Source organism: Oncorhynchus kisutch, linkage group LG12, assembly GCF_002021735.2.
Source record: "Oncorhynchus kisutch isolate 150728-3 linkage group LG12, Okis_V2, whole genome shotgun sequence".
NCBI lineage: Eukaryota > Metazoa > Chordata > Actinopteri > Salmoniformes > Salmonidae > Oncorhynchus > Oncorhynchus kisutch.
This window is the reverse complement of record NC_034185.2, coordinates 22,174,410-22,197,986: the sequence shown is the minus strand read 5'-3', so window position 1 is coordinate 22,197,986 and position 23,577 is coordinate 22,174,410. Positions and strand designations below refer to the sequence as shown.

The 23,577-nt window shown below is 42.2% G+C and overlaps 1 protein-coding gene across 1 annotated transcript in view; it reads left to right on the top strand.

Annotated features, from left to right (window-relative positions):
- The first annotated feature begins 607 nt into the window (after positions 1–607).
- The window catches only part of LOC109901364 (sodium/potassium-transporting ATPase subunit beta-1-interacting protein 2), a 155,791-nt gene continuing 132,821 nt past the window's right edge, over positions 608–23,577 (top strand). Inside the window, exon 1 of the mRNA XM_031837120.1 lies at positions 608–1,640. Within this exon, the coding sequence (XP_031692980.1) occupies positions 1,587–1,640 (54 nt within the window). The 5' untranslated portion in view covers positions 608–1,586. The remainder of the gene's footprint in view (positions 1,641–23,577) is intronic.

The following is a 23,577-nucleotide window of genomic DNA, read 5'->3' as shown; positions in this document are numbered from 1 at the left end:
AGGAAGATGGGGGGGGGGGGGGGGGTATTTTTCTCCACAAATACATGTTTTATTTTATTTAACTAGGCAAGTCAGTTAAAAACAAATCTTATTTACAAGGACCGCCTACCCTGGCCAAACCCTAACCCGGACAACGTGCCAATTATGCTCCGCCCTATGGGAGTAATAAAGGCCTAATTCACAATTTCAGTTTATCACGGGGTGCTGCAACAACCTTAGCACCCCTACTTCCGGCGGCTATGGTTGGACATGGAACAGCATGTGCATGTCTTTGGATGAAACTGTCCGCTGAAATGAATTAAATTAAAGGCCTGTTAGTATTGCCCAATTATTATTTGACTACATCAATAAGCTAACCTCTTTTATTTAATTGAGGTGTTGTTCTGGATGACTCTCTGTCATCCTGATTTACAAGTGATGAATCAAAAGTATCATTAGTTCTATATCAAATCAACTCCCTGCGGTTGACGCCCAGTGCGAATCGGAACGGAGGGCTAATCCAGTGTATTCAGTGATGGCCAGGTCCTCAGTTGCACTCTATATCTCATCTCCGGCTCAAAGGAACGTAGCCGCTTCCCTGCGGTGTATAACACTGCGTGTGGTTCATTCAATCTGGAGCGTCAGATGGTGGGGCTGGCGACCGCGCAAGGTGAACCGCGTTTCTCTTTTGTCCGTCTTTTTACTGCACTGTCTGTCCTACCGACAATATCTACAGTATATGACCGGGATTCTCTATGTGTAAGTGAACAATGTTACATGTCCAACAAGGGACAATCAGCCGTTATGAAATCCGGGCGAGTGAGGATGCACAGTGCTGCTGAGAAGGATACTAGGACTGTGTTCAGCACCACCGATTTTGGACATAACTGAAATTCTCATATTCGTAGCATGCCTCCTATGAGAGAGCTTTAAGTAGGGAACATAACGGCGGACTGCTTTGAATTCAACATTGTCCATAGCATTTCTGTGTGAAAAGTAAAGGACGCGCGCTGTTTAGTTCAGTTGCAGACTGGGACCCGAACAACCCGACCGTGGAGGGAGGAGCGATGAGAAGAACCCCATCGGCTTAAAGAACACTGGCTTGCTTTGTTTCTCAGCAAAGGACCCTTTCAGAAATTGCCTGACACAGTTCATTTCTTCAAGTGGCCACTGTGTTCAGGATAGGATACTATTCTGCCTAGTGCCCACTGGCACTTTATTCTGGACCATGTTTGATTGGATTTTTTTTGTAGAACATTTTCAGAGGCTTTAATTCTAGTTTATGGTTTATCCCTGGACTGCTCAGACGTATAATAACCAGATAGTAGGTCTAATTCTGCTAATTAAGAGCTGACCGACTTTCAGAATTTTGAACAGCTGGACCCGTATGACTAATTCAAAGTTCTCCACTATTTGTTGAGACATAATATATATTATCAAATTGTTTGGCCAATCATAATTGTCTTCATCTATTTGTGCCTGAAACGCACGCCGCTGTGCAGTGTGGTCGCGTCATTGGAACTGCCCGGGCGACCAGCGGAGAGATTCGGGGATTTGGGAGTTACAGCGACCCACGTGGAGCGGAGATCCAAAGTGGACAGTACACAATGGGTTGTTGCAGTGGCCGATGCACCCTGGCCTTTATCTGTGGCATGCAATTGGTGAGTTTATGATAATAATTATTACATGCGTAATGGTTTTCCTTATGGGGAGATGCGATGAGGGTGATATATAGCTACTTCCCTATACAGTAGCCAACTGCGGACATGCACTCCTAAGTCAACTATTCCGCCCTAAATCAATAACTATGGTTAAGATGGCCTGTAACACCCTTGCCCAGTAGTACGACCGAATCCACAATTCAGAGAGCGGACCATTCCCTGGGGGAATATGATCATTTGGAGCAAAAGGGACGCTCTCACGCATCTGCTCCTCCCGGTGCTCACTGACTGCACGCATGAGAGGCTTCTTACCAGCTGTACCACATGGGACAGATGCCAGGGAAGCATGGTGATATGGCGGGGATGGGTTGTGTTTGTGAATGGTTCCGCCATACAGTCGGTGAGAAATGTCAAAATAAACCTAACTTCACAATTTACGATTTAGTTCATCAGCGACTAGTGTGGGCGGTGTGAGCTCCGACGTCACATAAAATGTAGTTTATGTAAAAAAATGTTTTTACAAATATTGATTTCAGCACCCAAATAATAGCCCGCAATTACAAACTACAGTGTTCTTTGTAATTGCGGGATATTCTTTGGGTGCTGAGATCAGTTGTTTTTTATTAAACAAAAACGTCGGAGCTCCAGTCTGCCCACACTAGTCGCGGCTCAACCCCATCGTAAATCGTGGAGTCGGCTAAGAGCCATGTAGGATTATTGTGGAATTAGATGGATTGCAACCGATAATGCAATCATCAATGACTCAAATGTACTGGAAGTGATGCTAGTCAACATACTGTATTCTGGGTAACATTATCACATTCAGTGGCTGATGTCAGGTGAGGTGATGGACTATTATTGCAGGTGTTCGGGTCTTTTAGAGAGGCAAGTAGCCTAGTACATGCCTCTTGTTTCACCACTCATGAGGATGTCTCTATAATCATAAAAAACATTACCTTTAGCCTACAGTGACTCACTGTCACTTAACTGATAGTAGGTGGTGGTGACAATCTCAACACTATCCACCAGCTGGTATCTATGATAAATCACCCTAGCGTGATAGGTCACATGACATTACAAGTTTTGTTCAGCTTGCCCCTTAAGCATGTGCAGATGGCTATACATGTCTTATAACATGCCCCTGTTAGAGAGACTCAGCTGAGTCGTGGTGGGCAAGGCCACCCCCCTGGAGTCTTAATGACAGCTCACAGTTCTCCTGGCTAGAGACCTAGCTATGGGTCTGCTCTCCTCACATGGTTAGCAGATTGCTGCACTTTTACAGAAAATGATAAACCACCTCCTTTCTAAGAGGGTTTTATTCCTCTCTTAGCACTTGAAAAGGAAATGTTTGCAAGTATATTTGGTTGTAGTGAAAATGTCTCCATTTGTGCTACTGTTAGTTTACTCAAACTTTTTCATATGTTCTGATGAAAAATGTCGGTGCTCCACAGACACCGTGTACCTGTTCTGTACTTGTTTGATGTGGGAGATTTCAGCAGAGATTTCAGCAGAGATCACAGGACAGCTGTGTCTGAAAGCCCACTCTGGATTTGTTCTGAAGCACTGATACCTTGGCCACCCTCACCCACAGATATTCCTATGATCAATAAGCTCTCATGCACACAGAGCTGGAGATGACCTTTCCCAATCCTCCTGACAGGCTGGATTTAGCCAAACACGTCACTGGTCCTGTGTGGCCTACCTACTGCACGCCAGGGTTGCTCGCTCCCAACACATCTGTGGTGTCTCAAAGCTGCAGTAGGAATGCATCCTTTTCCACTAGGCCACTTTTAGCAGCAGCAGCAGTTAGTGTTTTGTTAATGCTCTGAAGCAGCAGCTGTATTTTTGGTAACAGACTCCTCTAGTCGGTAGGAAAGTCCTGTTAGGCTTATCTAATCATCTGGGCTTTTCCCTTTAACTCCAGCTGACTGCTTGGCCTTGGCTGATGTCAGAACTTGTAAACTATTTCCAAACCATTTGATGTGTAGTCATATTATAGCATAGCAATTATGCACCAAAAATATAGGCCTCATTATTATTGCAATATATGCATGTGCCTTGATTAGACCATTTGAACTTAACAGTTTATCATGCTGGGTCTTTCAAGCATCGCCTCAGTATATTTGTAAACACAACACTTAAACAACCAAGAACTAATGCTCTCAAAACGACTTCAAAGGGACCATTTGTTGTCCAACCATATGATCCATGCTTAATAAGCATGAGGAAAAGCTTTTAAAATGGTTTAATAACCACAGGTACATTTTCCCTTTGGTTTGTGCTTCAATCCGTGCTTCAGAATGGATCTTAATATGGGGATAATTCACACAATACCGAACAAGGATTAAGAGGAGATTGTGCTGTACAAGTGTATCTGATTAATTGACCAATTATGAAATGAAATGTTACACAATGTAAGGGGTTATTGACCTGTTTTTATCCTGCTTTTGAACCTCTCAGTTATTATTCAGTTTTCATTAATGACCTCATCACGTGCACGTTGAAATGCTGTGTAGTTTACAGTGTGTTTCCTCTCTAGACTATTTTTGTGATAGCTTAACCTATAAAGTAGGCTTCATACTACATACATTTATCATGGTTAATGTCACATTGCTGGTATGTTCTACTGAAAAAAGCATCACACATATACATTTTCATACATATAAGTAAATATATGTTAAATTGTTAGATATGCTAGCTTCTCATTCTACCCCCTGTTGGTGTTTCTATGGGAGCAGAGATAGCAGATCAATATGAATATGGTTCCTCAGTAGTGTAAATTAGCCAGGTTCCCCAGCTCTTATTGTATCTTTGTTATCTGATAGTGAAAGTTAAACACTGCCATCGCTCATCAGCATCTGCCGGAAACGAAAGGTATTAACCATGCGAAGTCAAGATTCTCTGTTACAGCTGGTTACGACCACCAACGAACTACAACTCATCGCCCTGTGTTGTTATGGGATAGTCTCATTGTTGTAGGATGTTTAAACAGCAGCCGGGTAAGGTGGCTGCTGGGAGGGACAGTAGATAGGAAGCTGTTGATCAGATGGTTGCAGCATTGGACCTTTAAAAGATAATTGGTCCTAAGTTCTTTGATTCCAGCTTTTTATATCAGTGAATGTTAACTGTGTGCGTCACCCCTAGACATGCCTGCAGGCTAAACAAAGACAGCTGGGTAGGCCGTGTGTGTGGCATGAATTAAACCCTATAAAGCAGTCAATACATTTCTAAGGAAAGCTGTTAACTGTCCAGAGCACTTACCCTGTACTATTCTTACATCTGAAATAGGGGACATGAAAGCTGGGCTATGTTTGAAGATGTAATTTCCTGACTGATGTTGGCTACTGGCAGCTGGTCTCCGTGTGGTTGCTAGGTGTGGGAGGTCTGAACTTCTGCTCTCGATTGAGCTGTGGCTCTCTGAGGAGGGAATGGTGTTCAGGAGGCCTACTCATTTACATGTCCTCCAATTACATTCATTCAATGTATGAAGTATTGCACGCTGTGTTTCCACAACACATTAGTGGTGTGGAGAAACATAAAGAGCTATTATAGCTTTCATATCAGTGCATCATTACTAGAGTATTTAGGTATTTTCTGCATTTCCATTAAGGTATTATGTTCAAGTAAACTGACACTCAAGTCTAAGTCAAATTATGGGAGGGGCAGAATCTCCAATAGACTAATTAAGTCCAAGCAAAAAAGCCTCGAGGTACACAGCAATTACAGCGTTATTGACCAAGTTGGTATTGCATTCCTGAATGAGCTGTAGTTTGTTATTTATGGTCCGTTTGCTGTAGATCATTGAAGCAGGGCAGGTAAACAATTGGGAATATGTGTTTAGACTGATATTGTAAACTAATTGGTCGGGCGAATAGTAAATGGACATGCCTTTATAATTAATCTGGAATCGAGTCTGAAGAAATGTATCCACTTATTTTATGTAGTGAACTCATCATGTTGATGGTCTTTAAGGGTATCACGACTCTATTCACAACTCCAAGCCTACAGGATGAGATATGAGATGTCACTTACCTCCACATCCTCTACAGTACCTACTCATTAACCATATTCTGTGCTTATCTAGCATAAGAAGTTTCTGCTGATGCTCAATTTGACATTTTTGTTAGGATTGGTATGCCTACTTTCAGGTATATCCATTAAACGTTCATCCTGATAACGTGATTCAAAGCAAACATCTGGAGGGATCATAAAAGAGCATAGAGGAGATGCATCTACAAATTGGTCCCAAACAGTCTTGGTGGAGAATTTAATTGAATTTAGGAATCCGAATGGGAATTCACTCCAGAGATGGGGAAAATGAAGGATCAATCCCGGATTGTGGAATGACTGGTATAAATTGTCCAAATTCCTCACCTCAGGGCCCATATTTGTCTTCTGCTCTGCAGTCCCAGACCTGCCATCAGCACACTTATATGATATTATAGGTATTAATGAATATAGCACTACACTGGCTGCAAATGCATAATTGCATTTTGTCTCTGCTATGCTTACCCTGTAATCCATTTCATACATTCATTCTTGTCATGGAGTTAAGCCTAGCAAGTTTCAGTGTTAGGAAGTTTACTTCTCTGCATTTCTGTTTAATGTATTTCATGTCTTTAGGGATAGCATCTGTCTAAATCTATCCACTGGTGCAGTAGGCTGTTGGTTTCATTTTTTACTGGCTGTTTTTCTCCCAGTTGTAACATACTAAGCTGGATTTATGCATTTGGCTTCCAACACAACAAGGCTTTGAATTAGGCCCTGACAGCAACACTTTATTGATTCCGGGGAAAAAAGCAGGTTGTGCGACATCATTAGCCTAGAAAAAAATCTGTCAACAGCTACAAAGTTGCCATCAGCTGGCTCGGAACATGACTTTAGGTTTTCAGCATTGACAGATGGGGCAGTAAGTTGGTGGGTAAATTCTCTCTCAATATTTACTGCCTGGCTTGCAAAACCCCCTGCGTTTATCCAAATGGAGAGCTAGGTTTTGCCTGGTTTGTTTTTTATTGTTTACCCCTTAAGGTGAAAATCCTCTTGTTCCAAGTGAACCAGTACAGTATGCTTGTTAGCAGATCAAAGGATCATTTATTTATATAGAAATATATGGGAGTAACTGCAGAGTGGTGCCATGTTTCATTAGGTTTTATTGGCTTATGAGTCTACTAAACTATATCCTGAGGCTATTTGTAGTACCACCACTAACCATATTATAATGTAATAACATCCCTTGATTAGATTCTAACATGGGTTATTACAATGAATGCATTATTTTCCGCCACACAGTCCTATCAGATCCAGACACATCCCTTCAGCCTTTACACTGATTTTGCTGAGGGAACTGACACACTGCAAACCCCTATGCTACTCTCTCAGCTACCTGTTCTAATTTGATTGACTCATCCATCCCTTCTGCACAAATTATAGAGATCACATAACGTTAGAGGAGCGGTGGCTTGCTTCTCAGCATTGTCTGCCAACCTCTGTAGTGACTGAGGCATTGCCAGTCGGTGGTCTATGCAGTCAGAAAGATGAAGGTAAATAGCGTTTGCAGGTTGAGAGATGAGAGGTACATGTCACAGAAAGCTGCCTGTCATGTAAAGAAAGTCCTTGATGTGGAGAAAAGCAAAATCAATCATCTCCTGTACTGCCATTGATATCTAAGAAGGCAGAAAGATTGAATGACTCTTCAAAATGTTATAAATCCCTTACATCTTAGCAAGACCCATAACTATGAATACTGTGAATATGTGTGTGTGTGTGTGTGGGGGGGGGGTCTCGTCACTCTAGAAAGTTTATGCCCAATTGCTTTTAACCCCTAATTTTACCTCAACCTGTCCTCTCTTCCCTGTCTATCTTGCTGACAGAGATGCCTTCAGTACATACAGTAGTACAAGGACAATGAGATGAACCCCAGTGCTGCTGTCTGTTTGTTAGGGTAATTCTCCATTGAGCTGAAGTATTTTTTTAAAATGACACTGTATCTTAGCAACAGCAAGTAACAGGCAATAAATGCAGGCAGCACAATGTGTCTAACTGCAGAGGTATTTAAATTGGACTCCCAACTTCTGACAGCTGGACAAGCTACTAAAAATTCCAGCTTTGTCTGACAACAGCACTGTGAGTTAGGCGTTAACTTTTGATAACTAAATGCAGTCTGCCAACCAAAGTTGTTATTCTATCCTGCTCAATCTCTTTCCGGCCATTTGACTGTTGTCAGAACGCTGTGAAAATGCAATGAAAGCATGTGGCTCGGTAGAGTGGCTATGAGGCAGCGAGGCATGTGAGAGGTGGTTGTAGAGAGACGAGGGCAGGCCTGAGTGGCCACAGGTCTAAAGGCACATCAGAGGCATTCTGCAGGGTAATTTTGGAGGACCTTGGGGGATAAACAGAGCTAGCCGCTGGATGGGATGACTAGGCTAGTGGATGACTGATTAATGCCAGAGATAAGTAAACATGGCGCTGAGGATGGGCACGTTCACGGCTCTGAGGACAGCTCTCATTACATGGGGTTTGACCTCAGCGATGAGCCTTGAGTGTGGGGATGTAGGGCAGACACCATGTCTCTGTGAGGACCTGCCTGCCTGTTTATTAGAGGGATGGATTGATACGTAAACATTGTAGAAGTGATTGGTTCAGGGATGCTTAGGAACAATGACAACTGACTGTTCAAGCGATGAGGGGCCTGTGCCATGATGACATGTCAAAGAATGTGTTATATTTTAGCAATAAGGCACGGGGGGTGTGGTATATGGCCAATATACCACGGCTAAGGGCTGTTCTTATGCACGCCGCTAAGCAGAGTGCCTGGCTACAGCCCTTAGCCGCCCACCACAAACCCCTGAGGTGACTTATTGCTATTATAAACTGGTTATCAACATAGTTAGAGCAGTAAAAATCTATTGTTTGTCATACCGTGGTATTCGGTCTGATATACCAGGGCTGTCAACCATTCAGCATTCAGGGCTCGAACCACCCAGTTTATAATGATACTTTTATGATGAGAGGAATTTTTATTCTGACAGAAAGCTGTTATTTTGGGGAAAAAATGTATAGTTATTAGATCAATATATAAATGGACTGTTTCAAGCTCCAGTTGTTACTTATGAATCTTCTCCTAAAAGCAGTGTTCCCAAACTTTACAATCTAATAATAAACAGCCTGTTCCCCATTAAATATGAATACCGGTACCCATAGTGCCTCTGCATAACCTGTCTGCTGTGTTAAATCCCTGGAGATGTTCTCTCTGACTGCAGCGGTAAAACACGGAGTATGTAATCCCATTGAGACCAAAACAAAGATGCTTATATGTAACAAGACATGGCGGGGGAGATGAGGGAGAATCAAACCATGTAACTGCTCTTGTAGCCTCTTCTGTGGTGTGTATGTGTATGCATGTGTGTGTTGCGTGTGTGTGTGTAGCTTAGAATGAAAGGACTGCATGTGAGAGGGAATATTACTCAGCGGTCTTTGTAGGAGTGAAATCACAAGTATAACTCAAGGCATTGCATGCATGAACTTGGCTTGTGTGAGTTTTCACTTACTACCCAGATATTATAATGAGACAGGGTGATGACCTTCACAAACAACAGCCCCAGACAGCCCGGGGAGGTAGACTTGTTATCCCGCTCGCTCCTCTCACTAAGCTTATAGATAATGCCTGTCTGTCTGTGACAGTACCAAGCTAGATTGGTCTTGCTCTGTGTAGCTCTGCGGTTGTTGAAGACTGATGTATGACATCCAATCTCCTGCTGGAGGAAGCCAAAGGCCCCAAGACTGCCTCTGTGTCTGTGCTGTGGCTCAGGAAATAAGCAGGCCTCTTTTGTCATGTGGCCCTCATAACATCTCCTTTGGAAATGCTGTGAAGGTGGGGTGGGGGGGGTGGGGGGGTTGGGTTGATTGATTGATAGTTTGATTGATTGGCTCGTTGACTGATTGATTGATTGGTTGATTGATTGGTTGACTGATTGGTTGATTAATTGATTGATTTTGCCAGTAAAAACCCCCACATACACACAGTACATATATTTTTAAACATGACAGGGATAACATTGTGGTCCATAAATTGTGGTCCATAAATTCCATGGTGCAAAAACATTACAACATTAGGCTACACACATTACATAGAGATGTGAAGAGAAAAAAATAATGTGAAGAGAAAAAAATTCTACTGCTTGATCATTAGGCGGAGGTTTGTACTATACTGAAGTCTACCGGTTACAGTGGGGCAAAAAAGTATTTAGTCAGCCACCAATTGTGCAAGTTCTCCCACTTAAAAAGATGAGAGAGGCCTGTCATTTTCATCATAGGTACAATTCAACTATGACTATGACATGACTATGACTATGACAACTTCAACTATGACAGACAAAATGAGAAAAAAAAATCCAGAATATCACATTGTAGGATTTGTAATGAATTTATTTGCAAATTATGGTGGAAAATAAGTATTTGGTCAATAACAAAAGTTTATCTCAATACTTTGTTATATACCCTTTGTTGGCAATGACAGAGGTCAAACATTTTCTGTAAGTCTTCACAAGGTTTTCACACACTGTTGCTGGTATTTTGGCCCATTCCTCCATGCAGATCTCCTCTAGAGCAGTGATCTTTTGGGGCTGTTGCTGGGCAACACAGACTTTCAACTCCCTCCAAAGATTTTCTATGGGGTTGAGATCTGGAGACTGGCTAGGCCACTCCAGGACCTTGAAATAGTTATTACGAAGCCACTCCTTCGTTGCCCGGGCGGTGTGTTTGGGATCATCGTCATGGTTTTCACTCAAAATCTCACGATACATGGCCCCATTCATTCTTTCCTTTACACGGATCAGTCATCCTGGTCCCTTTGCAGAAAAACAGCCCCAAAGCATGATGTTTCCACCCCCATGCTTCACAGTAGGTATGGTGTTCTTTGGATGCAACTCAGCATTCTTTGTCCTCCAAACACGACGAGTTGACTTTTTACCAAAAAGTAATATTTTGGTTTCATCTGACCATATGACATTCTCCCAATGTTCTTCTGGATCATCCAAATGCTCTCTAGCAAACTTCAGATGGGCCTGGACATGTACTGGCTTAAGCAGGGGGACACGTCTGGCACTGCAGGATTTGAGTCCCTGGCGGCATAGTGTGTTACTGATGGTAGGCTTTGTTACTTTGGTCCCAGCTCTCTGCAGGTCATTCACCAGGTCCCCCATGTGGTTCTGGGATTTTTGCTCACCGTTCCTGTGATCATTTTGACCCCACGGGGTGAGATCTTGCGTGGAGCCCCAGATCGAGGGAGATTATCAGTGGTCTTGTATGTCTTCCATTTCCTAATAATTGCTCCCACAGTTGATTTCTTCAAACCAAGCTGCTTACCTATTGCAGATTCAGTGTTCCCAGCCTGGTGCAGGTCTTCAATTTTGTTTCTGGTGTCCTTTGACAGCTCTTTGGTCTTGGCCATAGTGGAGTTTGGAGTGTGACTGTTTGAGGTTGTGGACAGGTGTCTTTTATACTGATAACAAGTTCAAACAGGTGCCATTAATACAGGTAATGAGTGGAGGACAGAGGAGCCTCTTAAAGAAGAAGTTACAGGTCTGTGAGAACCAGAAATCTTGCTTGTTTGTAGGTGACCAAATACTTATTTTCCACCATAATTTGCAAATAAATTCATTAAAAATCCTACAATGTGATTTTCTGGATTTTTTTTCTCATTTTGTCTGTCATAGTTGAAGTGTACCTATGATGAAAATTACAGGCCTCTCTCATCTTTTTAAGTGGGAGAACTTGCACAATTGGTGGCTGACTAAATACTTTTTTTGCCCCACTGTATGTGTGTTCCAGTACATAGGCTTCCTTCCTCTGCATAGTTTTACCTGTGATGTGTTTTAATGAGAAACAAACAGATTATATACTGTATGAATTGAGTTAACCATATCACATTACTCTGTTCCTAGTCCCTCTGTAATCTGATCCTATTGGTTTTCCTGCTGTTGTATTGCTTTAACACTGGGGCTAAACTACACACCACACAGAGTGTACTGTTTCAGCCAGCAACTATCTGGATGTACTCTCTTCATGCTCTGTAATGGAATCTGTAATCTGACTGAACCTAATCAGTTGGACTGCCATACTTTAACAACGTGAGTATACAAGTAAACACAGTCATACACAGTCAGACGTGTCACTCTCAGAAATGCCCCACATAAAAACCGACAATGACAGTAGCAAACTATAGTTTGATTGATAGAAATGGTGAGAGACAATATTCGTGAAGCCCGTTATGTCAGGTGTCCAATCCCCATACAATATTTTTTATGAATGATGGAAGCGGCAGTAATGAGTGGGCCGACTGGGCTCTCTCACACCACTGCAAGGCACTTACGCTGATTGTCTGTGCGGCGCTGGTAACCCGATCATGGCTGCTCATAATGCTGTGCTGATGGTGGCGGTTGAAGGACAGATGAGGATATAATGCCATACGCATGGCTCCAGGTTGCCAGAGCTGTGAAAGCAATTCCAACGTGTGATCTGTCAATGAGCAGGGACTCAGATGCAGGGCCAGGGTCTGGGATGGGGCCAGTTAGTCAGGGTCAGCGGAGGTCAGCCAGCTTGTCTGCCAGTCACCTGGGTAACACCCTGAGATGGCTTCACTGTAGCCCAGAGGTCCTAGTGCTGGCCAGGTCTGGACCCAATGTCTCCCATATTGATTTGTAGGCTGTTATATAAAAACCTAGTAAATGCCGCTCTGCTTTGAGATTACTAGATGGTTAGACGTTCTTTTTATAAAATCATGAGCTTACCTGCAAAGTGTCCCTTTCAATTGCAAATACTATTAGGTGCTTTCTCCAAGCGTTACAGTATGTGGATGAATTATTATATGGTTTCAGTGCAGGGCTGCTGTAAGGGCCTATATAAAGCCCTGGAATCCTGACCAAATCCTTTGATTCTGCCGAGTCTTTCAAAGGAATCAACAGGGTTCCATCATAGTAGATTTCAGTACCAGGGATTTGGCTATATTTCTGCCCAGAAGCCCACCAAAGCGCTGCAGAGCCAGGCCTAGCTATCGTCATGAGGTGATTTTTATGGAGGGGTTATGGGATTGGAGGACTGGTTACTCAGCGCTCACTCACTCTGATCGAATTGGTCGTTCCATATCATTTCAGCAAGCAATGACACCCACCATTGTTCTGAAATTGTTTCTGTAGTTAGAAACAGATAAGATTAGCATTCTTGCAACAATATTTTGTTTAAGTACACTGAGTGTACAAAACATTAGGAACACCTGCTCTTCCCATGACATAGTAGACTGACCAGGTGAAAGCTATGATCCCTTATTGATGTCACTTGCTAAATCCACTTCAATCAGAGTAGATAAAGGGGAGGAGACAGGTTAAAGAAGGATTTTTAAGCCTTGAGACAATTGGGCTTGATAAGATCGTATGCTTAAAAGACTTAAATGTAAAAAAGGAAGAAATTGTGTGTGTATGTGCCATTCAGAGGGTGAAGGGGCAAGACAAAATATTTAAGTGCCTTTGAAGGGGGTATGGTAGTAGGTGCCAGGGGCACCTGTTTGAGTGTGTCAAGAACTGCAATGCTGCTGGATTTTTCATGCTCAACAGTTTCCTGTGTGTATCATGAATGGTCCACCACCCAAAGGACATCCAACGAACTTGACACAACTGTGGTAAGTATTGGAGTCAACATGGGCCAGCATCCCTTTGGAATGCTTTCGACACCTTGTAGAGCCCATGCCCTGACGAATTGAGGCTGTTCTGAGGGAGTAAGGGGGTGCAAATCAATTTTAGGAAGGTATTCCTAATGTTTTGTATATCTTGATCTCTGAAAAATCAAGCTAATTGATTGCACCCAAATTGGATATTTTCATTTACACAGTAGGATTTAAAGAATATTAAATAAATATAGTTCCTAACATCTAGTGGTCAGAACCTGGTAATATCAGGATGTAGGATGGGACAGAAACCTAACTTCAATGACTAATTACTCTGAACAGGAGGAAAGAAATATTAACACATTCACCGGGAATACATTAGGATGAAGGATGAAGAAACAATACTCAAAGTCACAGCATTGCTTACTCTTAGCAATCTTGTACAGTGGTTTTTAACCTAGAGATTCTTCACCGTCATTGGGGTCTCTTCAGGAATCTTCAGGAAATTGGGACATTCGTTACATTGTTCCACCCCCCTCTACCCCTCACACAGACCAATCACACAATTTTCTATTGACAGACACAGAGAACTGATACTATAAACTCACTGTTGGGGTGGGATTGGCGTGGGATGTGGGGGGTCCATGGGTGGCTTTAGACCATTTCTTGGGATTCCTCATGTCTAAATCATTGTTAGAAAAACATTTGGTCCAATTCGGATCTTAGGTACTATATTTCAAATTCCAATCCTATTTTACTGATCACATACACATGGTTAGCAGATGTTAATGCGAGTGTAGCGAAATGCTTGTGCTTCTAGTTCCGACAGTGCAGTAATATCTAACAGGTAATCTAACACATTCAAAACAACTACCTTATACACACAAATGGAAGGGGATGGAATAAGAATATGTACATATAGATATATGGATGCGTGATGGCCGTGCGGCATAGGCAAGATACAATAGATATGAGATGAGTCATGTAGGATATGTAAACATTATTATAGTGGCATTATTTAAAGTGACTAGTGATTCCTTTATTAAATCAATTTATTAAAGTGGCCAGTGATTTGAATCTGTATGTTGGCAGCAGCCTCTCTATGTTAGTGATGGCTGTTTGACAGTCTGATGGTCTTGAGATAGAAGCTGTTTTTCAGTCTCTCGGTCCCAGCTTTTATGCACCTGTACTGACCTCGCCTTCTGGATGATATGGGGTGAACAGGCAGTGGCTCGGTTGGTTGTTGTCCTTGATGATCTTTTTGGCCTTCCTGTGACATCGGGTGCTGTAGGTGTCCTGGAGGACAGGTAGTTTGCCCCCGGTGATGTGTTGTGCAGACCGCACTACCCTCGGGAGAGCCTTGCGGTTGAGGGTTGAGGGCGGTGCAGTTGCCGTACCAGGCGGTGATACAGCCCGACAGGATGCTCTCGATTGTGCATCTGTAAAAGTTTGACGGTTTTAGGTGACAAGCCAAATTTCTTCAGCCTCCTGAGGTTGAAGAGGCGCTGTTGCCCCTTCTTCACCACGCTGTCTCTGTGGGTGGACCATTTCAGTTTGTCCATGGTGTGTACGCCAAGGAACTTAAAACTTTCCACCTTCTCCACTACTGTCCCGTCGATGTGGAAAGAGGGGGTGCTGCCTCTGCTGTTTTCTGAAGTCCATGATCATCTTCTTTGTTTTGTTGACGTTGAGTGAGAGGTTATTTTCCTGACATCATACTCCGAGGGCTCTCACCTCCTCCCTGTAGGCTGTCTCGTCATTGTGGTAATCAAGCCTACCACTGTAGTGTCGTCCGCAAACTTGGTGATTGAGTTGGAGGCGTGCATGACCACACAGTCGTGGGTGAACAGGGTGTACAGGAGAGGGCTGAGAACGCACCCTTGTGGGGCTCCAGTGTTGAGGATCAGTGGGGTGGAGATGTTAATTCCTACCTTCGCCACCTGGGGGCCGCCCGTCAGAAAGTCCAGGAACCAGCTGCACAGGGCGGGGTCGAGACCCAGGGTCTCAAGCTTAATGATGACTTTGGAGGGTACTATCGTGTTGAATGCTGAACTGTAGTCATAGGTAGTCATAGGTAGTCATAGGTATTTATCTTGTCCAGATGGGATAAGGCAGTGTGCAGTGTGATGGCAATTGCATCACGGTGGACCTATTGAGGCGGTAAGCAAATTTGAGTTGGTCTTGGGTATCAGGTAGGGTGGAGGTTATATGATCCTTGACTAGTCTCTCAAAGCACTTCATGATGACAGAAGTCATTTAGTTCAATTACCTTGGCTTTCTTGGGAACAGGAACAATGGTGGCCCTCTTGAAGCATGTGGGAACAGCAGACTGGGATAACGGTTGATTGAATATGTTCGGAAACACACCAGCCAGCTGGTCTGCACATGCTCTGAGGACGCTGCTAGGGATGCCGTCTGGGCCGGCAAACCTGTATTATCCTCAAAGCGCACAAAGAAGTTGTTTAATTTTTCTGGGAGCAAGACATTGATGTCCTGGATAGGGCTGATTTTCTTTTTGTAATCCGTTAACAAATTAGCTTTGTTAAAATGCCCAGCTATAATAAATGCAGCCTCAGGATATATGGTTTCAAGTTTACAAGGAGTCCAGTGAAGTTCTTTCAGGGCCGACGAGGTATCTGCTTGGGGGGGGGGGGATATACATGGCTGTGACTATAATCAAAGAGAATTATCTTGGGAGATACAAAAGGACTTGAGTTCCTGTATGTTACACCATGAGTTGTTAGTCATGAGGCATACACCCCCGCCCTTCTTCTTACCAGAGAGATGTTTGTTTCTGTCGGCACGACGCATGAAGAGACCCGGTGGCTGTACCGACTCTGACAACATATCTTGAGTGAACCATGTTTCCGTGAAACAGAGAATGCTCCGTCTGCCTCTCCTGCGATGACAACATTGTTTTGGGTCTGCCTCTGGGATTAGATCCAATGTCCAAAGGATCCGCTTCGGGAAAGTCGTATTCCTGGTCGTAATGTTGGTAAATTGACGTTGCGCTTATATCCAACAGTTCTTCCCGGCTGTGTGTAATAACACTTAAGATTTTCTGGGCTAACAATGTAAGAAATAATACATAAAAAACTAATTACTGCATAGTTTCCTAAGGACTTGAAGCGAGGCCACCATCTCTGTGCGCCGAATATTATGTGAATCCTATAAATTATAATGAACAATTTGGGTGCAATCAATTAGCTTAATTTCTCAGAGATCAAATTATATTTCAAGAAAATAATATTGCAGGAATGCTAATCTTAACTATTTCAGAATAATCTGAGATGGTGGGTGTCGAAATCCTATTTGTTTTGCTTTTTGAGGTGGAACGATCCATATGCTAAATGCGCTTCGGGCCATTGCCAGGAGGCCTCCTTATCGCAAGGGAGAAAATGTGATTATATTTTAGAGCACAGGAAGGAAATCTTCCTCTGAATATATTAGTGGCATTAGATTGACTTTTTTGCAAGCAAATGAAATGAATTTTAACTGAGCAACTGTCTTTGTGTTCCAACAGAGGTAAAAGTTACAAATGGATGTTATTGTTTCGGAGGCGCAGTAATGCGAGGAACAGGGCCAAAACAATTAATAGCAGACTACTAGAGAGTATTGAATAAAAAAAACAGATGTATAAAGACTGTACCGTACTGTATCATTGGCAGTATTTTGGTTTTGTTCCAACCTCCTTTTTTGTTGTTTTATACTCCCATCAGACATATATGTATTTGAACCAGTAAAAATAACACTTTCCACACCAACTCAATGCAGCCCCTTGGACCAGAGGCTGTGTTTTCTGCCACATCAGCTAGTGTGGTGTCCTGTGGGCAAAGTGGTAATGTGTTTAGTGTTCTTGTCATGCTCTTACTCAGACCCCCCTCCTGCTGCTGCCCCCTATGGGCTTTTCCACCATGTGTGGCTGGGAGCCTCACCTCACTGTGGCTGTATATCAGCAACACAAATGCACCTGACAAACAAGTAACAGTTCCCTGTTTACCAGATTGACTGCAGTCTTTTGTGATGGCAATTTTTTGCGGCTGTCAGAAAGGCAAGCCCATTTGTGAAGTGATTGGTGTCCATGATTCATAAATATAATTTCCAGGATGCCTTTGGGCTACTATAATACTATTTGTATTTGTGGTGGGCTGGTGGCTCTGATTGCATTAGAAGTGAGCGATGCTCTCCGGTCGCCCGCATTGCATGGCTGTCTGGATCACTGTGGTGACCTTGGGTGAGTAGGAGCTGGCTGGGGAACTGGTCAGGAATTATGGATAGTCTTGATCACACACACACACACACACACACACACACACACACACACACACACACACACACACACACACATATAGTACACACAAATACTCACAGGCACGTGCATGCATGCTCATACACTCTCTCTCTCTCCCTCACTCTCTCTTTCTATTTATCTCTCCATCTCTTTATTTCTCTATCCCCTTCTCCTTCTCCCCAGAGGAAAAGACCCACAGCAGGACTTTGAGAATCAAGCATTCTTTAAAGTGGCCATGGGCATGTCCCATGGTGCGGTCATCGACCGAACAATTTAAGGGCCCTCCTGTTAGCTGTTTTAAAGCTAATTTCCTGCAATTCTACTAGGGCTGACCCCATTTAGTCGACTGGTCAATTGTTTGGTTGAAAGGCTGTTGGTCGATCGAGATTTCTTTAGTCGAGCAGCAGCCATAAAAATATATACTATATATACAGTGCCTTTCGGAAATTATTCAGACCGTTTGAATTTTTCCACGTTTTGTTACGTTACAGCCTTACTCTAAAAATGATTACATTGTTTTTCTCCCCTCATCAATCCACACACAATAACCCCTAATGACAAAGCAAAAACAGGTTTTAAAATGTTTTGCTCGTTTGTAAAATAAAAAATAAAAAAAGTTTAAAAAAGGACGGAAATATCACATTTACATAAGTATTCTGACCCTTTACTCAGGACTTTGTACTGAGTCTTCTTAGGTATGACACTACAAGCTTGGCACACTTATATTTGGAGGAGTTTCCCCCATTCTTCTCTACAGATCCTCTCAAGCTCTGTCAGGTCGGATGGGGATCGTTTCTGCACAGCTATTTTCAGGTCTCTCCAGAGATGTTTGATCAGGTTCAAGTCCAGGCCCTGGCTGGGTCGCTCAAGGACATTCAGAGACCTGTCCCGAAGCAACTCCTGCGTTATCTTGGCTGTGTGCTTAGGGTCGTTGTCATGATGGAAGGTGAACCTTCGCCCCAGTCTGCGGTCCTGAGCACTCTCGAGCAGGTTTTTATCAAGGATCTCTCTTTACTTTGCTCCGTTCATCTTTCCCTCGATCCTGACTAGTCTCGCAGTCTCTGCCGCTGAAAAACATCCCCACAGAATGTGGGAAAAGTCTAAAGGGGGTCTAAATACTTTCCGAAGGCACTGTATATCATGGTGTAAAAGACACCTGTCTGATTGGCTCCTGTCTGAGCGGACTGATCCATTGTGGAGGCCGTGGGGATGGTACAGTCCATCACATCTGACATGTGACTAAGACGTGCTACTGAAATTGTATATGGTTATGTTACATAAGAACAATGGTGCGCTTTTTCCTGCGTTGGGTAGTGGTCGCTGTCTGTGGTTCTGAAACACGTCAGTGAGCTGTTTAATTGGCGCCTTTTCCTAGACCATGTTTCTACGTACACAATAGCAAAGTTAACCAGCATATTGGTGTTGAAAACAATGTGGTGGAGGCAGCAGCAGAATGAGGAGACGAGAAAACAGCCCTTGCCTTATTGTCTAAGAAAAATTAGGAGAGAGGAAACCACAACTAAATTAGTTCTATAATCTATAGCCTAACTGTTAAATGTGCCTGGCTTTATAAATCATCCATATAAGACAGATCCTGCTTCTGTTGCCTGTTTGAATGTTTTTTAATAGCCTACTGATTCTGTGAGCACCAAGCCTCATGCAACGACTTGTCAGGTAAAACATTTTTTGCTTTTCTGTAATAAAGGCTTTACACTTTTTTCCGTTAGAACAGCCTCTCTTGTATTATTTATAATTAGTTTTGTGTAGTTTACACTGTTCCAAATGGTCAGAAACAATAATAATTATTCTCCTTTTTCTTGATCTCCTTCTTATTGTTATTATTACTATTATTATTATTATTATGATCATTATTATAATAATAAGTAATGTCATTATCATTAGCAGGCTTAGTACAGCAGCATTGTATAACCACCGTAGGCCTCAGAGAGCATCCTGTTTAGTCTTAATACCGTAATTTACTAAGGCCTATATTTCAATACTTTTATAGGCTACTGTATCAATCAATCATTAATTCGTTCATGTCATCACACAGCATTCGAGTCATTCATGATTTGAAATGCAATCAAGCATTTTAGTTTAAAAATAAAATAAAGCTAGCCTTGAATAATTAGCTTAAACAATAAATAAACAGTTCCATTTCGGAAATTGCATTCACAAATGAATGCGACTGTTTTTAGTCTTTGCTGAAATAAAGGCTTAACAAAAAAAAAACATTACAACAGACTCTCTGGTACACTTGTAATGTATTTAGTGTTGTTTACATTGTTCCAAACGGTCTGAAAAATGATATTATAATCTAACAGCATCTGTTTGGCAGAGAAATAATATGCATGAAGCATTTGCTCCTTACCTTCTTATTCTTTATCTACAGTATTTTCCACAACTAGTCATATTTATTCCACACATCTGACTTCCGCTTTACCCCCTGAGCAACCAGTAAACATTGCCCCGTTTTGAGTTATTTGTCACATCTTCTGCATCCATTTTACTGTTATGGTGTTCAGAGATTGTTATAACCAATTTACTGATGTGATTATGAAATGCTATACTGTAGGTCAGGACCTATAGGTAACGTGTATGCGATGCTTACATGTGTCACGTAATGAGAGCAAAGGTTGAGGGAATGGGAATGTTTTTCCTAAACAAATGAGGGATTTCAGTAACAGAACTTTTCAAATGGCTGTAATTATGTTGCAGCCTAAGCAACACGGACAGCGCGATAAACACTTTGATGTTATGTTTTGGTTGCTGCAGCAGGAGAAGAGAGAGACAATGGGTGCTAGTCACAGTCACTCACTGTCATGTTTTTTAACACAGCAAGTCTGAGCCCGGCCCGGCACAATCAAATCAATTGCTGGTCGGATTCCCTCTAGTCATTTGTGTGTCTTAATTATTTAATCAAACCGTGTGCTTAAAGCATCAGACAAGCTCAGTGAATATAGTTAATTTGATTAAAACACATAGGATGTGTCTATACAGTGCCTACGGAAATTATTCAGACCCCTTGACTTTTTCTACATTTTGTTAAGTTACAGCCTTATTCTAAAATGAATGAAATACAAAAATATCCTTATCAATCTACACACAATACCCCATAATGACAAAGCAAAAACAGGTGTTTAGACATTTTTGCAAATGTATTAAAAAACTAAACAACTGAAATACCTTATTTATGTAAGTATTCAGACCCTTTGTTATGCGACTCGGAATTGAGCTCAGGTGCATCCTGTTTTCATTGATCATCCTTGAGATGTTTCTACAACTTGATTGGAGTCCACCTGTGGCAAATCTAATTGATCGGGCATGATTTGGAAAGGCACACACCTGTCTATATAAGGTCCCACAATTGACAGTGCACGTCAGAGCAAAAACCAATCCATGAGGTCAAAGGAATTGTCCGTAGAGCTCCGAGACAGGATCGTGTCGAGGCACAGACCTGGGGAAGGATACAAACAAATGTCTGCAGCATTGAAGTTCCCCAAGAACACAGTGGCCTCCATCATTCTTAAAAGGAAGGTGTTTGGAACCACCAAGACTCTTCCTAGTGCTGGCCGCCTGGCCAAACTCAGCAATCGGGGGAGAAGGACCTTGGTCAGGGAGGTAACCAAGAACCCGATGGACACTGACAGAGATCTAGAGTTCCTATGTGGAGATGGGAGAACCTTCCAGAAGGACAACCATCTCTCCAGCACTCCACCAATCAGGCCTTTATGGTAGAGTGGCCAGACAGAAGCCACTCCTCAGTAAAAGGCACATGACAGTCCACTTGGAGTTTGCTAAAAGTCACCAAAAGACTCTCAGATCATGAGAAACAAGATTCTCTGATCTGATGAAACCAAGATTGAACTCTCTGGCCTGAATGCCAAACGTCACTTCTGGAGCAAACCTGTCACCATCCCTATGGTGAAGCATGGTGGTGGAAGCATCATGCTTTGGGGATGTTTTTCGGTGTCAGTGACTGTGAGACTAGTCAGGATCGAGGGAAAGATGAACGGAGCAAAGTACAGATGAAAACCTGCTCCAGATTGCTCAGGATCTCAGACTGGGGTTAAGGTTCACCTTCCAACAGGACAAAACCCTAAGCACACAGCCAATACAATGCAGGAGTGGCTTTTGGACAAGTCTCTGAATACTATATTTCACTTAATGAAGTGATGCTGAATGTAAAACATATTTGCCCATTATTCTTTTTTAAATTCTTCAAGCTCTGTCATGCTAATTGTTGATCAATGCCAGGCAGGATTCTCAAGTCTTGCCATAGATTTTCATGCCAATTTAAGTAAAAACTGTAACTAGGACACTCAGGCCTAGTTGGTAAGCAACTCCAGATTTGGCCTTGTGTTTTAGGTTATTGTCCTGCTGAAAGTGTATTTTTGAAAGCTGACTGGACCAGGTTTTCCACTAGGATTTTGCCTGTGCTTATAGCTCTATTCTGTTTATTTTATCACAAAAAAATGATATAGTCCTTGACGATGACAAGCATACCCATAACATGATGCAACTACCACCATGCTTGAACATATAAAGAGTGATACTCAGTGATGTGTTGTGTTGGATTTGCCCAAAACATAACGCTTTTTATTCAAGTCAAAAAGGTAATTTCTTTGGCATATGTTTTACAGTATTACAAAGATACAAATAGGATGCATGTTTTGGAATAGTTTTTTTCTGTACAGGCTTCATTCTTTTCACTCTGTCATTTAGGTTAGTATTATGGAGTAACTACAATGTTGTTGATCCATCCTAAGTTTTCTCATTTCACAGCCATTAACTGCTTTAAAGTCACCATTGGCCTCATGGTGAAATCCCTAAGTGGTTTCCTTCCTCTCCGGCAACTGAGTTAGGAAGGACGCCTGTATCTTTGTAGTGACTGGGTGTATTGATACACCATCCAAAGTGTAGTTAATAACTTCACCATGCTCAAAGGGATATTCAGCATATGTTTATTATTTTTATTTTTTTAAACATCTACCAATCGATACCGTTCTTTGCTAAGCATTGTAAAACCTCCCTGTTCTTTTTGGATGAATCTGTGCATGAAACTCACTACTCGATTGAGGGACTTTACAGATAATTGTATGTCTGGGCTACAGAGATGGGGTAGTCATTCAAAAGTCATGTTAACCATTATTATTGAACACTGAATGGGTCCATTAAACATATTATGCGGTTTTCCAAGCACATTTTTACTCCTGAACTTATTTAGGCTCGCCATAACAAAGGGGTTGAATACTTGTTCAGACAGTTTATCTTTACATATTTTATCTTTTTTACATTTTTTATACAAGGTAAATTCCACTTTGACATTATGGGGTATTGTGTGTAGATCAGTGACACAAAATCTCAATTTAAGGCTATTACACAACAAAATGTGGAAAAAGTAAAGGGGTGTGAATACTTTCTGAAGGCACAGTGTAAAACACACTTCACATGCATATTTATGATGAAGCACACCCAAGAAACTAGGGGGGAAACTAAGTCTCAGAAACATAATGTCATATTTTTTATTTCACCTTTATTTAACCAGGTAGGCTAGTTGAGAACAAGTTCTCATTTGCAACTGCGACCTGGCCAAGATATAGCATAGCAGTGTGAGCAGACAACAAAGAGTTACACATGGAGTAAACAATTAACAAGTCAATAACACAGTAGAAACCAAAGGGGGAGTCTATATACAATGTGTGCAAAAGGCATGAGGAGGTAGGCAAATAATTACAATTTTGCAGATTAACACTGGAGTGATGAATGATCAGATGGTCATGTACAGGTAGAGATATTGGTGTGCAAAAGAGCAGAAAAGTAAATAAATAAAAACAGTATGGGGATGAGGTAGGTGAAAAAGGGTGGGCTATTTACCAATAGACTATGTACAGCTGTAGCGATCGGTTAGCTGCTCAGATAGCTGATGTTTGAAGTTGGTGAGGGAGATAAAAGTCTCCAACTTCAGCGATTTTTGCAATTCGTTCCAG